The sequence below is a fragment of the Microtus ochrogaster genome, unplaced genomic scaffold (assembly GCF_000317375.1).
Source record: "Microtus ochrogaster isolate Prairie Vole_2 unplaced genomic scaffold, MicOch1.0 UNK33, whole genome shotgun sequence".
Classification (NCBI taxonomy): domain Eukaryota; kingdom Metazoa; phylum Chordata; class Mammalia; order Rodentia; family Cricetidae; genus Microtus; species Microtus ochrogaster.
In genome coordinates, this window is record NW_004949131.1 from 2,193,648 (window position 1) to 2,210,518 (window position 16,871).

At 36.8% G+C, this 16,871-nt stretch overlaps 1 protein-coding gene across 2 annotated transcripts in view; it reads right to left on the reverse strand.

Moving 5' to 3' along the window:
• Atp2c1 (ATPase secretory pathway Ca2+ transporting 1) overlaps nt 1-16,871 on the reverse strand; it is a 93,659-nt gene that overhangs the window by 18,480 nt on the left and 58,308 nt on the right. For both annotated transcript variants that reach the window (XM_005368470.3, XM_026789929.1), the window contains 6 exons: nt 11,025-11,120; nt 10,850-10,939; nt 8,406-8,510; nt 5,099-5,255; nt 2,401-2,571; nt 1,298-1,395 (listed from right to left, as the gene is read on the reverse strand). In XM_005368470.3, coding sequence (XP_005368527.1) covers nt 1,298-1,395; nt 2,401-2,571; nt 5,099-5,255; nt 8,406-8,510; nt 10,850-10,939; nt 11,025-11,120 — 717 coding nt within the window. The remainder of the gene's footprint in view (nt 1-1,297; nt 1,396-2,400; nt 2,572-5,098; nt 5,256-8,405; nt 8,511-10,849; nt 10,940-11,024; nt 11,121-16,871) is intronic.

Genomic DNA, 16,871 nt, shown 5'->3' on the forward strand with positions numbered 1-16,871 from the left:
AAAAGAAAAGAAAAAGAAAAAACCCAAACTATAAAACTTCTAAGAGAAAATACTCTGTAACTATAGTTTAGATTGGTCTCCTAAAAAAGAATAAGCATGATCCATGAAAGTAAAGATTAATAAGCTAGACTTTATCAAGTTAAACAGTTCTCTGTCACACTAGAAAAAAAAAGGCTGAAAAGGGCTATAAATACACTTAAAAAAACAAAACCAAAAACAAAACTCTGAACTAAATAAGAAAAAAACATAATTTGTAAAAATATTCAGAAGGTGTAAATGCCATAATATGTTAAAGAAATATTTAACATGAGAAGTTTTTGAGAGAATGCAAAGGAAGACCACAATAAAGTCTTCCTATACCCCATGAGATGAGCACTCACCAGGCGATGGGACTAAAGACGAGAGCATACCCACGTGCTACACTAAGCTTCAAATGGATGCTGTCCTGTCGCCCAACCTGAGTGAAGTCCTTAGGAAGCCGTATGATCATTCAAGCATTTACACAACTTTCACAAAGAAACTGACACACACAGCTTTATTCACTGACAGCAAATACTGAACCGATCCAACTGTCATTGAGCTAAAACGATACAGTCCACCCCTTCAGTCAAACACTGCTCAGCAATTTAAGTGGGGGAAAAAAAAGGAGAAATGTACACTAAGACACACAGCAACACAGCCAAGTGACATCTCCAAGGCATTCAAAAGCTTCATACTACATGGTCTTATTCTTGTAGAACTCAATAAAAGATGACACTATAGGAACAGAAAGTGAATCACTGCTGCCAAGCTCTAGGCCAAGGGGAGCAGATGACTATAAGAGGTCATGAAAGCATTGAGAGGTGGGAGAAAACTGCTCTATATCCTAATTGGGAAAGACTTTGTGAGACACCACGAATCAGTCCAACTCAGAACTATAAACCAGAAGAGGTGTGGTTTAGTGTCTGCCAACAATACCTCATTTTTAAAAAAGTAAAAACTCAAGCTAAAATAAAAACAGAACTAAAGTATAAGTAGCAGTATCTCTCCATCTTCTACCTCGCACATACAAGTCCTAGATTACCACAGGACTCTCCTCAGAGGAAATTCAGTTTTCATCAGAGTTAATGATTTTATAACATTTTCATAATGATCTCATCATAAATAATAATATGGTTTATTTCAAGGAAATTTCATTTCAGAATCTGGACCAGCAAATTTGGTAGGCATGTCTCATTTGTAAGTGAGCGGTTTCCCCGAGACAGTAGCAATATCTGAGGTTGAATAAGGGCTTCAGTATTTCCTCGTGCAGGCTCACCTTTGGTACTATCTGTGAAAGCTGCTGGACTTCCATGGTATCTACTTCTTCTCCAGACACTGACTGGGAAGTTTTAGAATACAATCCCAGACGACTAGCTAAAGTAAAAGGTAACAAAAACGTATAATTAAATTTCTTTGCTTGAAAAGTTAGTAAAATTATGCTTATTAGACATTTTTATTTACTTATTAAAGATAAAAAGTGTATCAAGGAATCATAAGACAAACAACTGGTAAGACAAAACTATCTGAAATTTACAGTGAGTCTGAAATTACTGCGTGTATTTTATTTTTACTTAAATTTAAGAATAAAGAATTGTCTCTACGTGAGCAAAACCTAAAAATTAAAACTATACTAATCAGTTTCTGCTCAGCAGCTCAATTTCAATGACAATCAGAATGTACTATAAGCAAAGAAACTGAAGCCAGGAAAACTGGTGGCAGATTTAGTTGCACGCAATCATGTAGCTGCACAGAAATGAAAATACATGCTGAAAAACAACCCTCCCAGTATCATGACTCTCGTGATCCTTTTTCAGTAACAAAGTTGACACTTTAGTCCAGACCTATCACAAATTAATAAAGTCGGAATGGACAGACTTGGCAAATGTTGAATGTATGCTCTACGGGCACCAAGGCCGAGACTCTGCACTTCCGCTTCTTCCACCTTACACTGTACCTAGCGTTCAAACCATACAAGTACATCTCTGATGAGAAAAGAGAAGTACAAAAGCTATCCTCTTAGTATTTATGCTCCAGTCTGCTTTGAAAGTTTTACTGAAATTAAAAAGAAAAATCTCAACTCAACTTTCCGTTCACATCCCTAAATTAGTGTTTTATAACTGTCAGCAAGTGGATTATAAAGTTAAAAGTCAGTTACTTTTCCGTGAATAAATACACAAATGATTTCATGAGCTAGTCATGTGTTTTTAATATTCCTTTTAAATTCAAATCCTGTGTACCTGTAATCTTTCTTAAATCTGAGCAAATCAACTAAGTTATTATATAATTATAATATTATATAAACATATTTCCTAGCTAACGTTCATAAAACTATACACTGCAGTATTTTATGAAAACCAAAATGCAGCAGCTCAGTTATACCGATTGCAATTGCAGTCTCCTGCGAATCTCCAGTGATCATTTTGATGGAGACCCCTGAGGCAATAAGTGTTGTGACCGCTTCTTTCACACCAGTTCTAGGAGGATCGATGATTCCTACCAGGCCAAGGAAGGTCAGTTGTCCCAGTTCCGGACCAGAAGCCAGGGCGAGAACTTAGGAAATAATAAAATACAAAACCAGAAAGCATTGGTTGTGAAAGCATTAAACTTAGCTGATAATAATCACATACGGCTATAATGTCATCTGAAGTTACTGCCTATTATTTACAATTCAAATTTATCACATTATGGTTCAATAGTTCTGGATACAGGGTTGCTTTTAAGCTATTTAGAAATTAAAGGGGGGGGGGGGCTGGAGAGATGGCTCAGTGGTTAAGAGCATTGCCTGCTCTTCCAAAGGTCCTGAGTTCAATTCCCAGCAACCACATGGTGGCTCACAACCATCTGTAAAGAGGTCTGGCGCCCTCTTCTGGCCTTCAGGAATACAGACGGAATATTGTATACATAATAAATAAATAAATAAATATATATATATATTAAAAAAAAGAAATTAAAAGGGATAAACCATAGATTTTAAAAGGGATAAAACCAAAGAACTACTAAGCATATAAGACAAATGAAAAAGAATTATAACATTCTTTCCTAACAACCATATGGAGCTATTCTCCAAAGAAACTACAACCTCTATAGAAAATACATTCATTATTTAGGGGCAAAGAGAGGTTATCAAGTCAAATTTAAACAAACAGACTCCTTTGAAGGAAACTTTTAACATATCTTCATCTGAGAAAGCTTTATTAATTATACACTGCCTGTATATACACAATTTCATACACGCTGAACACTAGAAAGAAAATTTCATCTATAAAGTGGTATCAACACCATTAATACCAATAAAGTCAGTTTTCACTGCCTCCAAACATTAACAAACATTTCTTGCTCATAATTTAGGTCTCTAAGAGCTCATAACTATCATATCCTTATGTTTAGCTTTCTGTCATCGTTGGGCAACAAGATATAACAAAGCCAGGCTCATTTCCCAAAAAGCACTCAGTTTACTCTCAGAGTTCTGGGTCTTTTGGTCAGTATCCTTATAAATCAAAGGCTATTCCTCCATCAGGGAGATTATTAGACCAAACACTTACTAACAAGCATCCACAAAGGTACACTAAACCTAAGTGTCTCAGAGGGAGCCTGCAAAGTCCCAAAAGGGACAAAGGAGAACTTATTCCTACTCAAGCAAAAACTATGGAGGACTGAAAAATCAAAGCTGAAGGCAAACCACTTCTGTTTGAGGGGTAGACAAAACCCACAAAGGTTTTTTCACTCTGGAGGGGAAGCGATTCCTGGCAACCTCTGATGTTAGGATAGAGGCAGAAGTCAATACAGGGCATGAAGATTATCAGTTTACATGCTCCCAAATCCTGAGAAAGGAGATTATTTCTGCACACTAGGAGGGTGACACTAGCCCAGGGATTGTTACCCTACATTTGAACACTGTTTAGCACTAACGACCTACTTAAACTATTCTTTAGATCAACAGTAGACAAACAGTGTTTATACAGAAGCCCTCTGATACAAAACAGCTATCATAGTTTGAATATATTTCCCATACCCTCAGAGTTAGAACATTTGGTCCCCAGATGGTAATGTTTTGTAAGGTTGTGGAACCTTCAGAATATGGAGAAAGTGGGTCTCTTCAGGACAGAACTTAGTTTTATAGCTCATTATCCTGCCCCCCCCCCCACTGCCTTATGATATAAAGTAGCAACCTTGCTACCTTAAGCCATTACTACCACCATGGATCCCCACCATGATGGACAGTAACCTGCATCTATGCATCAAAATAAAGTCTTCCTCACTTAAATTGCTTCTTGTCAGGTCATAACTACCAATAAAAAATTCCAACTAAAATATGTTAGAATTTCAAAGTTTATGACCACAAGCATTTCTAAGAAATTACCTTGTTAAGATACTGTATAACCACATGTATCAATTAATATTTTCATGTATACACATTAATATTTAGTATTTTATTCTTCCATTACAGTAACAAAACAGAGGGGGAAGATGAAAAAAGGCCTAAGAGACAAAGATCACAGTATTTCCTAAAACTCTATGAAACAAATGTTTTCCTCTAATAATTCAAGTCTACTTTGTGAAGTGCAGCACAAACCATACACAAAAACATCAACAATTCTTCAGCAAAATGGCCCAACAGATAAAGGCACTTGTTATAGACCCTACCAACCTGAGTTTCATTCCTGAACTCACACAGTAAGTATAAAACAGATTTTTATGTGTTATCTATTGTGCCGCCTCCTGCCCCTCACACTCACACACACACACACACACACACACACACACACACACACACACACACTCTAAATAAAAGTAACAGAAATCCATAAAAGATAAACTTCTTGAAAGTAAAATCTCAATCCTAATCAAAGAACACTGCAGAGCCACAGAAACTCAAGAGTTCATACTTTGCTATATTCTTGACTTTCCACATCTGAGGGCCAGTTCCCCAATTATAAGAACATGACATCTCAGCAATTTCAATGGTTCTGAGACTTGAAATAGAACTGGACTGCTCAGAAGTGAAGTGGGAATTCAACTGCAATTAAAAGAAGGCCCCTTTTTCCCCAGAACAGTGAGTATGCTGAAACAGCCTTACCTCTGAGTCCCGCAGAGCCCATCCGTGCCTTCTCTTGTTGATACAGATCTCTCTGCTGCTGGGTAAGTGCCAAAGTCTGCCCTTTGTTGTTATATGTAGTACAATACTTAATCACCTGTTCATAAGCACCCTTCATAAAACAAATCTCTGGTCTGTCCTATAAAGAACAACATACAAAGTTTATATTCACATTGTATATATATCCTATATGAATCCAAAAAGAGACCTCAATCTCTCATAATCCTTCGCAAAGTAAGTCATTCGAACATAATTCTTTGAGTGGCATTTAAACTCTGAAGATCATTAATGCATGTGGGAGCATACTCAATAAATAAATAAATAAATAAATAAATATTTCTGTGGTGCCATACCTTGCACCTTACACTATAAGCAATGTTTTACTACACAGCAATTTGCGTACAGTGAGATTTGGGAGATTGTTCTTCACCATGCAGCAGGGAAATGAAGGAGATCTAGTATCAGTCTGGGGGTAATGTTTCAGATTCTTTACAAATGACTGTTTACATATCTCTATCTATGGCTATCTACCTATGATGCTTCTGTAATGCTCATAATGACAGATTTCTTCCATTTATCATAATAGAAGTAAAATTTAGACTAGTATATACAAGGCCCTAAATTTAATCCCCAAATGGGAAAAACAAATACAAAAGAATCCCTAGGACCTTCTACTGAAACCTGTAGTCTCTACCTGCCTGTTTCATTTTAGGCACTTCTCCAACAAGGCAGACTAATTTACAATTCTTTCAGCTGTCTTCTTTGTTTTTTACCTCTGAATACTTAATACACTTTCATTGCGACTCCTCTGTTAACAATTTTACACACGTCTGCCAGGCAGTGGTGGCACACACCTTTAATCCCAGTGCCCAGTGTTGTAGCACAAAGCACCAAGGAGCCAGATTAGCCCTAACACCTCTCACCTCTCCTCTTCACATCGCATTGCCTCCAACTGAAAACATCTCTGGAAGCTTTACAAATGCTTTCTCCAAGTATCTCATCACTCTTCAACATAAGGGAGCATCCCTTCTTGATTATAGACCTTTATTTATCTCCTTACTCTATCCTCCATTTAACATAGTTTAGTGCAGCAGGGGAGGATATTTCACTATAAAACCCAAAATCTTTCTGTTTTGAAAATATTTCAAGTATTATCTGGTAAAATTTCATTTCTTTCTTCTTCTTTTTTTGTTTTGTTTGGCTATTTATTTCATTTCTTTCTTCTTCTTTTTTTGTTTTGTTTGGCTATTTATTTTTTCAAGACAGGTTTCTCTATGTAGCCTTTGGCTGTCCCAGAACTTGATATGCACAGACCAGGCTGGTCTCAAACTTACAGATCCATCTCGCTCTGCCTCCTGAGTGCTGTGAGCAGCAAGCCTGGCACAATCGTATTTCATGTCCTCTATGCTGTTCCCATTATTACATGTGGTCTCAACCCCAAAACTTAATCTCCTTATCTTCTTATCTTCTCTACAGCTACTCCTCTCTGTCTACTCTTACTTTCTCAGAGTCCTTATTTAAATAGAGCTTCTACTTAAGCATTTTTCTGTCATTTTTCATGATCTTTAGGAATCTCCTTCAGCATGTGCGCTACCTTTGCTTCTCTGAACCTTAGCCTGCTGTTCAATCTGCATCTTTATACTAAATATTTCTCTGGTTACCAGAAAGAAAATTCACCTATCAATTTACACTCACACTAAAAAACTAGTAGCTGCCTGGGCACTGATAACACTGGTCAGCTGGCAGACCTTGCCGCAGGGGGCAGGGGAAGCCCAAGAGTAGGGAAGCTTTTGTCCTTGTTATTGAAAAGAACAGGGAGCTTTTCCAGAACTCTCCACTATTCTGAGGGAACAAGTGTGGGGCAGGGCCTGGCTGCACATACTCAGAGAGTGCAATTGGAGCCTAGGAATTTGTCCTTCATAATGACTTCCCTTGCTCAGCTTTCAGTGTTAAGCTTGCTAGCACACCACCCCCTGTATTCCTCATATCTTCTATATTCCTCAAGGATAAAGGAATACTGAAGGTCTAAAGAGGCAGAAAAGGCATTTGGGGAAGAAAGGTTCCTAATGGTTCCTCTTTTAGACCTCAACCTTCCCTCCCAGTATTTGTCTTAGTACCTGCCTTTAAAAGTACTTATGGATTTTTATCTTTTTATTCCAGAGATTGAGAAAATATATTCTTATTGTCATATTCAAAAGACACTTCTAAAAACAAACTAGTTGAGCCATTCTAATTGTTTTTAAATTAGAAAGTTTGTCCAATCTATGGCAGGCTGACGTCCCCTCTACATCTACTGAGTCTCATTTGTGTGTTTAGGTTTTGTATGTTAAATCCATTGGTTGCTTTCATCTTGCAGCAAGTCTTTAGGTTGGAAAATGACAAGAATCACACAATTAGTGGTGTTATCTATTATAAGGATAAGACATTCCTTCAGTGAAGAGCAGTCCACCAACATAGAAACAGCAGAGACCTATAGTGAACTATCAGTGAGAAGAAAATCAGATCAAGAGACCTGGATGTCAAAGTCCTCCATACCTACGACCAGGCTAAAAAACACTTAAGCAGGTGGCTTACAAACAACACTACATATTTCAATATAGAAATTTTATAAAGAAGACTGTCAGAGTAAAGAAGAATATAATAAAGATTTAAGAACACTGCTGATTACTATGCTAATTTAAGGCAGTGGTTCTCAAGTTTCCCAATGCTGTGACCCTTTAGTACAGTTCCTCATGCTGTGCTGATGCCAATCATAAAAGTATTTTTGCTGCTGATTCATAACTGTAATTTTTCTACTATTATGAATCGTAACATAAGTATCTGTGTTTTTCCGATGGTCTTAAGCAACCCCTATAAAAGGGTTGTTCAACCCCCGCAAAGACCGTGACTCAGAGATTGAGACCCATCGCTCTTAGGCCAGAGGATTTATTGATGCCGTAATTCACTAAAATTAATGTAGACCCCTTCCCCAAAAAATGTCTCCTAAGCTGAAACAGATGTGCTTTTATTATTTTATTATTTTGAAAGCCTCACCCTATATCCCAGGCTTGTCTGGAACGCACTGTGTAACTGACCTCAAACTTGTAGCAATCCTGTCTCAGCCTCCTAAATGCTAGAGCTGTGTATAAACATTTTTTTTATTATTAAATTTTATTATTCAATTAAGGATCTCCGCCTCCCCCCCCCCCCCCGCCACCACCTCCCATCTCCCTCCCCCTTCCCCGATCAAGTCCCTCTCCCTCATCAGCTTGAAGAGCAATCAGGGTTCCATTTTTAAAGAAAGCGATACCTGCTGTGTTCGGTGTACACACTTAACGGCCATCCATTTCTGCTCAGAACTAAAAGGGTATTCAGTTTTTCTGATATAATCCTGTTGCAGTCCATCAAGACCCATCTATAAGAACAAAATAAAAATAAAATTAATTCTAATCAACATGTACTGTTTTTCCCTTTAACACGCAATGTAAAAAACCTATGACATGGTGAGTTAAGATAACTGGTTACTCTTCCAGTTTTATTTATATGGACTGCATTTTCTAACGAGAGCATACAATTACAACATGAAATCCTGCATGTATAGATAGAATACTAGGCTATATGTATACCAAGCCTTCATATATTAATCTCTCTACCAGCTCAAAATATGAAAGAAAACAAGATACAAACAAAAGTGCCTAATACTGAAGATGAACTTTGCCAATCAAGAAAAGTTTCTTATTTAACTTCACTTATTAGCAATGGGGATCTTTCTTGCCTGTTGCTATCATCACTAATCCTTTAGGTCACGGGTTTGTAATACTTTCTTCCAGATTGAAGCATTGAGTCCTTAAGCAGGAAGGTAAACAAATCAAAATTGCTTTGAGTCCTGAAACTGACCAGATTCACTAGACTAAATAATGAAGATTGCTGAGAACTACTCTCAAACAAGCCAGACTCTGTGCCTGGAATAGGAAGAGGTTCAGATCAGAGTGGCTTGGAAAGGACCCAGACTGTTCAGCTGCCTACAGGCTGTGCAGCATACTCCAAGTTCCTAGCTGTTGTGAACTATCACCCATGCTTGGGTGGGCTCCGATGATGTACCAGTCTTTGAGTCATTTCTGATCCCATAAGTAACTCCTCACCCATATTCCCGTGAGCAACCCCAATAAAACTCATTGGTTCACTAAGTTGGACTTTGGTAGTATCTACAGTTTGGTCTGTTGTGGGTTCCCTATCTGGGGTGAATACATGTACTGTGTGTGCATGTACGCACGCGCATGCATGTACAAATTGTGTGTTATATCTCTAAGAAGTTTTGTTATACAACAATACCACTGTAACTAGTAACTACTAATGTCATGCATTTGTTCTCACTAATCCCTTTTGAAACCTTTGCCTCTTATTCCAAATATCTAACTGTATTTTAGAACTAGTCAAAAGTCCATGTTATTAACTTCTGTTTTCTTTAGAAATATGATCAGAGTTCTCTTGGTATTCACATAACCACCAAAATACAGCCTATTTAACAATTTCCCTCTTTATTCGAACACCATTCATTCCTTCCATCTTAGCTGACTGGCCGTGACCTATTCACTCCATGCCGATTTCTTCCCTCCCTCATGCTTTCATTTTAGCTCCTTCTAGCTATCCTCACTAAACCCTTTCTGTCCTTTAAAGTCAAGCCTCCAGCTCTGAACTTTCACTGTTCAAGATAGGTAGAGGTAGCTAGGTAGGTAGATAGGTATGTATGGAGACAGACAGACATAGATAGATATGGCTGTTCAGTACTTTAGGTTTAACTATCTTGCCCTGCCTGTTCTTTGTTCCTGGAATGTCAGTATTAATGCCTCTAAAAAGAAGCTCGTAGCTTGTTAAACAGAAACATGGGAAACAGCCGACACTTCCGTCATATTTTATTAATCTTCCAAAAGCTATACATTACTTTTAGTTGTAAGGCCAAATGATAGAAAAATATAAGTTTCAAAAGAGAAAACATACATATTTTAAAACTAATGGGCAGAGTTGGAGTGCTTACCCGGCATAAAGAAGGCCCTGGGTTTGATCTCTATTATATATATTAAAACGAACAAATGAATGACTAAGTAAATCTAGTGATGATCTTCTGAATGAAAACCTAGAATAACTTGCAACAGTATAATGGTTCTCATTCCCAGTAATCTCACATAGAAAGATACTGTTTCATTCAAATTTCGGTGTTTTCTCAAACTGTTCTTAAAAGTGGGAAAGGCTGCTCTAGTCATGTAAATACCAGGTTTCTTGCTGAAAGAAATGAAAATATAGAATGCAGGCTCAATCTGAATGGAATACAGGAGCAATACCTCCTCCCAAACACAGATTTTAACAACATACATTCTGAGAAATGGAAAAGGAAGCAAACCTTGGAAGGGAAAAAAATTGACTTCTACCTTTTACTAATGTAAAGGTTCAAAAGTATTTCAGAATAACATCACTTATTCACTCATGTACAAGTATTTAACAGCAACTACACACACTTTTAATACCTCACTACTAAAAACACATCCAACACTGGCCATTAGTTTGTACCTTGCAGTGAGGAATAAGTTATACTGAAACTGTTCTAGTCTCTATATTGAACTGATCTCCAATGCCAGTTAAAAATAATGGAAAAACGAGTCTTACTGGACATTTAAAAACACAGTATGATGAATCTGAAAGGCCTCACATTCTGCTAACAGGATAATATCCCACATGCCAAGGACACTAAACACATACCTTCATTGCAAGAGCAATTAAGGCTCCTTCAGTTGGCTTTCCCATCAGAGTGTTGTTCCTAATTACAGCATCATTGCACACACAGCCCGCCTAAAAGAAATGCATATGGACTATAAATCCATCACTCTGGCTGAAGTCATTGTGAACTAAGTTAACTTCTTGAATATATTTTTACCTCAACAATTCTGCTAACAGCTGGGTTATAGAATCCATGAACAACATCGCCATCAACAATGACTTCACCAAACTGATTATAGCCAACTCCAGTAACCTAAGGGTTAATAACACACACAGTATAGTAGTAAGGCTTAATGGCAGCCAAAAAACAGCCTGAGCTATATTCATGCCATTCTCTAGTCATGTTGTTGGTAATACAAATGCTTATAAGAAATCTAAAACACAATTTAATATTAGAAGAACAGAAATTCTATTTAGGGTGCTAATTAACCTAAAAAGATATTTTTGCCTGCTCAAAAATACATTATAAAAAGACAAGAAAACCATGAACAACATCTCTACATAACTAAGCTTAAATTAAATTTATATAACAGTACACTACAGCTTGCAAAAAAAAAAAAAAAAACTTCAAACCCACTATTAAAACATCCAGCCTCTCACACAGACCCAGGATCAGGTAATAGCTGAAACCTGGTTTCCAGGCAAACAGTCTAACAGTCTTAGGGGCAGTGAAGGACTCACCCTGGAACTGCTCTGAAAGCACAGTACATGGCCATATTAAATTTAAACAAGCCAAGTATCCCAAGTGGCTAGAGTCTAGGTAAAACAACTATCATAATGAAAATAATAAAGTTTAAAGAAATAATTAAAAATTATTAATGTCTAATATAAAATGATAGACTCTGAAGAGAAACTACTACCCTGCCGTCCATACACAAGCACAGGTGCTGCAGGATAATCCTTCTTTTACTCTATGTGTTGCTCTCATTGGTTGATAATAATAAGACTAGGCGGGAACCCCAAACGAAGATGTAGGGAAAAAGAAAGGCAGAATCGAGAGAAATGTGACCCATTTTTTTACCTGTTAGAGAACAGATAAAGCCACAAAACCACGTGGCAAAAAATGGATTAACAGAAATAGGTTAATTTAAGTTCTAAGAGCTAATTAGTAATAAGCCTGAGCAATAGACCAAACATTCTGTAATTAATGTAAGCTTCTGTGTGATTATTTGGGACTGGGCAGTTGGGACAAAAGAAAAGCTCCAGCTCCATTTACATATGGCGCTTCAAAAGGGCCAGAATTTCCACATAAGACATAACAAAACTTAAAAAAGGGTTCTAAACACACAAAAACAGAGTCAAGAGTAACTTCATAATTCATGTCTCTCATTGGCGGTAGCAGTACAGAACTGTGTCCCTTGGCCACAGCAGGCTTGATCTGAAACATGGAGGACTCCAATAAAAAAGGCTCCTCCTAGCCACTGCATGCAGGCTTGAGAGCACAGCTGCGCACTGCATGGCAGATTTTGAGTTTTTGCTCATAAAAACAAAAAGGGTTAGAGATTCACAGGAAGGGCAGATTCAAACAAAAAGGTCTCTGAACAGAGTACTTATAAATGTATGCAGGCTTGGGAGACAGAGGAAAAAGGGTAGAAACAGTTATAGATTTAAAAGAAAAAGTTTTAAAATAGTAAAGTCCTTAAGGGAACAGAGTAGAAATGTATATATTACACACACACACACACACACACACACACAAATATGGCACGCAAAAATGAAAAATACAGAGTCTGAATATTGTTTGTTATTCTGTTGTATTTTAATTTTTCTGACTGTTGAGGAAGGAACAATAGCTGCTAAGACACACTGGATTATAAATGTTGCTAGATTAAAGCAGCTTATATAATTGAAAATATCTTGTCTTCAAAATTTAAGTCAAAAGATATGATACTTCGGAGAAGAGATTATGCTTTTGTTTCCACAGGAAATGAGAAGCTCTGGATTCATTTGTGGTGAAAAAAAAATCCGATTTGATTAAGAAGACACACAAAAAATCTCTGATGGGAACAGATGGCCTAGATGATCCAACATGTCAGTGCACCTCTGACGCAATTTCCTCTGAGTTCTACGTCTAAAACAGCTTCAAGGCTACTGGCTGAGATGAACCAACCTCACAGAATATTGTAGCCAAGACTTAACAATTATCCCAATTTTCTCAGGGCCCCTCAAAGATCACCAGCACCCACCAATCAGCAGAAAGTAGCCTAGGAAACTAAGCACACATTCTCAAAATATTGGCTATAAATGTTTTTTATTTAAGAGGGCAGTTACAAATTATTATTGGTCACAATGAATGTCTTTCAAAAAGAAGAAAGGGGGATATGATATACAAATGTTGGGAGAAAAAGGTAGATTACTGAATTTACTTTAATCAAAAAACTATTAATCTTAAATATTTTACATTGGTATGAATTTTGGCTTACTGATACAAATTTAAAGTTAATTTTCTTATATTGTATGTATATTTCTATTCTTGTTTAAAGAATTATGTCAATGAAACTCATTTAAAGGTATAATGTATAATTAAAAATACAGATTAATAGTCATGTATAATATATAACAATATAATAGTCATCTGTAATTGTAAAATTACAGTCATGTTAGGTATGTTTTCAAGTTAGCACACAGACATATTTAGAGATGGTCTCCAAATACTTCAAAGATGTACAGAATATGGCATTTAATATATTTAATAATTAAGGATTTTCATTACAGTGAGACATCTGCTTCTGGCAGCAACAATCTACAGCAAAAAAAAAAAAAGATGATGAATATCAAAGAAACTGTATGGTGTTTACTTTCTTTATGGCAAAAGCTAGCCATGTGGGCAAAGAAACTGTCCTTGCCTCAATTTGTTGACAGTATGCTGTCCAAATTGGATAAGCAGGACACAAAAGAAAGTGACTGCCAAACTTTGCCAAGACAAGATATCCAATAAAGGCAGATTCAGATGAAAGAAAACCCATAAACTGTTTACAGTGTGTTTTAAAATATATGTAGGCTTGAGAGAGAAAAGAAAAAGGATAAAGTCCGAGAAAGAGAGAATGAGGAGAGAGAGAGAGAGAGAGAGAGAGAATAGTTGGGTGTGGTAGCTCACACCTTTAATCCCATCACTTAGGAGGCAGAAACAGGCAGATTTCTATTAGTTCAAAGCACAGCCTGACCTACAGTGTCAGATCCACGATAGCCAAGATACACAGAGAAACCCTGTCTCAAAAACACCAAAAATTAAAAAATAAAAATGAAAAAAATAGAGTAAAAAAATAAAAAAGATATGTAAAGATAAAAAGTACAAAAAGAGTGCAGTATGTATATTATTGTGTTTTCATTGAATTTTTTTGACTGTGAATGAGCTAACTACAGAGAGACATTTCATTGTAGGGGCTGCTAAGCTAACTCAAAACATGCATTTTAAAGGTATCTTGACTTCAAAATTTCAGTCTAAGGATGTGTTACTTCGGAAGGAAGTTCTGCTTTTGTTTCCACGGAGGACAGAAAGCTGTGGATTCCTTACCAGCTAATACAGTTTGATAAAGCAAGATACCCAGAAGCAATGGTAGCCCACATTTAGGACAGCTTCAGGACTGCTGGCTGAGATGAACCAAACACACAAGATACCCATGAAGGACAGTGCCCCCAATCAGAAGGAATTAGTCTAGAGTATGCCCAAATTCCTAAATATTGTTTATAAATATTTGTTTTCCTTTCAAGGGGTTGATTATAAATAGTTGATGGTCACAGTCAATTTCTTAAAAAAAAGTAAGGGAGGATATGATATAGGTCAAGATTTTGCACTGGTATGATTTTGGTTTATTGATACAAATTTAAGGTCAATATTGTTGTATTATATTTCTGCTCTTATTTAAGGTATTATGTTTATACAGTCATTTAAAAATCCAATGTATAATTAAGAAATACAGATTAATAGTCACCTAAAATAATCAAAATTTTAGTCATGTTAGTTAGGTTTTCCAGATAAACAGTATATATTTTAGTAAGATAACCTTCAAGCCTTTCAAAGACCTACAGAATGTGAGATTTAAAATATTTTAAGAACTTAAGTCTTCTCAAGAATGAGACATGTCTGCTCGTCACAGTACTGATTACTTCACTGAGGTTGATGGGCACTGAAGAAACTCATTATGGAATTAGACTTCAATGTGACAAGGGTAGCCATTTGAGCAAGAAACTTTTCTTACCTGGACTGCTTAATGGATGCTGTATAAACTGGACATACAGGACCCTCAGAAAAATGACTGCTGAACATGCCTAAAGAAGGTGAGACAGCCCTCCAGGGCTCTTGCTTCAAGATAGAATCTGCCAGACATTCCTCAGGATGTAGAAGAAAGTGACTGACAAACTGCCAATATAGGCGAAACAGTAAGAAGGAGTCTTTTCAAATTTCCTGCTTCATGGAAAAGTCTGCCAGAAACTATGAGCCTGTAGGCTGAAGATGGATGCCCCAATGTTACAAAAGAAATTTGGGCAGTAAGATGTTTCTATCAATTCTAGAGTTTTGGAACCTGCTTACAATGCTTTTCTTGTTTACTTAGATAATATTATATCCTTTGATGGAGTTAAAGACAGATAATTATAGATTTCCTTGTTTACATGACACAGTAAGTTGTAGCAGAAAGTAAATTAGGTACAAGAATTTGGACACACCAAGATAGTAGATATGGAGTATTTTCTCTGAATTTGTCAAATGCAAATGGACTAGAGGTTGTTGATTTATTGCCTGTATATATTGTAGTTACTATACTTATTGTATATAGTTTTTTATATTAGTTATAGCCTTCTTTCTTATTTTAGAAAGGGAAACTAGTGGCATTTCACTTGTATTTTAATAAATAAAACTTGCCTGAGGATCAAAAAAATAAAATAGTCACAATGGCCAGCCTTATAGACCAGGCAGCAATGACATGCATCTTTAATCCCAGTAGCCACACTAGTTGTCATAGAAACTGGGAAGTGCAAGCCTTTCAATCCCAGTGGTGCACACCTTTAATCCCAGAACTAGGAAGAATTATAAAAGGGGAGGAGACAGTTCTCAGACACAGTCTCATTCTACAATTCCTGGAGAAAGGATCACCATTTTGGACTAAGGTCAAGGTAAGAGTCAGTGGTTGACTATTTTGCTTTTCAGATCTTCTTGCTGAACTCCAATTTCTCTCTGAGTTTTTACTAATTGTGCTATACAACACAGCTCCTGCTCTTTAACAACTCATCGTCTAGTAGGAAGGAGGGAAGGAATTTTCAGTTGGGATAAAGACTGGAATACATTTGTAGCACACAGCCAGTTCTCAGTGCTCAGCAAGGGTTACCTTAAGAGTGGGGAGAATCAATACCAAAGAAAAAGAGACATTCAGGTATATTACATAGTGCACCAGCGACAAAGGTCATGGGGGAAATTTTGTCAAATAGAAATATGAAGCTAGTATGTTTCATGTACCATAGATAAGGGGGATTAGCTAAGGCTGGAAAAGGAAGGAAAAGGCCATGCGGAGCCTTAAGAGCCACAGTTCAGAATCCTCTGCACAACGGAGACAATTGGGGTGGGGGATCTGCAATTCTACAAAAGGCTCTCAAAGTACACAGAGTATGAGAAACAAAAATAAAATAAATACAGGAAGTCAAAAGGATCCATCAGAAAGCCAGATGAAAAACCATGAAACATAGTCTAGAGAAGCTGGCTACAAAAAGGAAATTTAGAAGGTCGAAACTGGCAGGAATTGGTGATGAGTTGGATGGAGGACGATTTAAAGGATGCAGAGAGATTCAAGTTTCTAAACTGTACACGCAACATGAAACAAGCGAAAAAATCACATGTAAAGAAAAGAGATTTTGAAGATAAGAACACCGGAATTGGTAAGCATTTTAAACACTACGTTTCTTTAAAAGAGTAGACTTTTTATAAAGAAAAACCTCAGTACCTCAGCATGCAGACCATCTGAAATAAATATGTAACAGTCATTTTATAAAGAAAAACCTCAGTACCTCAGCA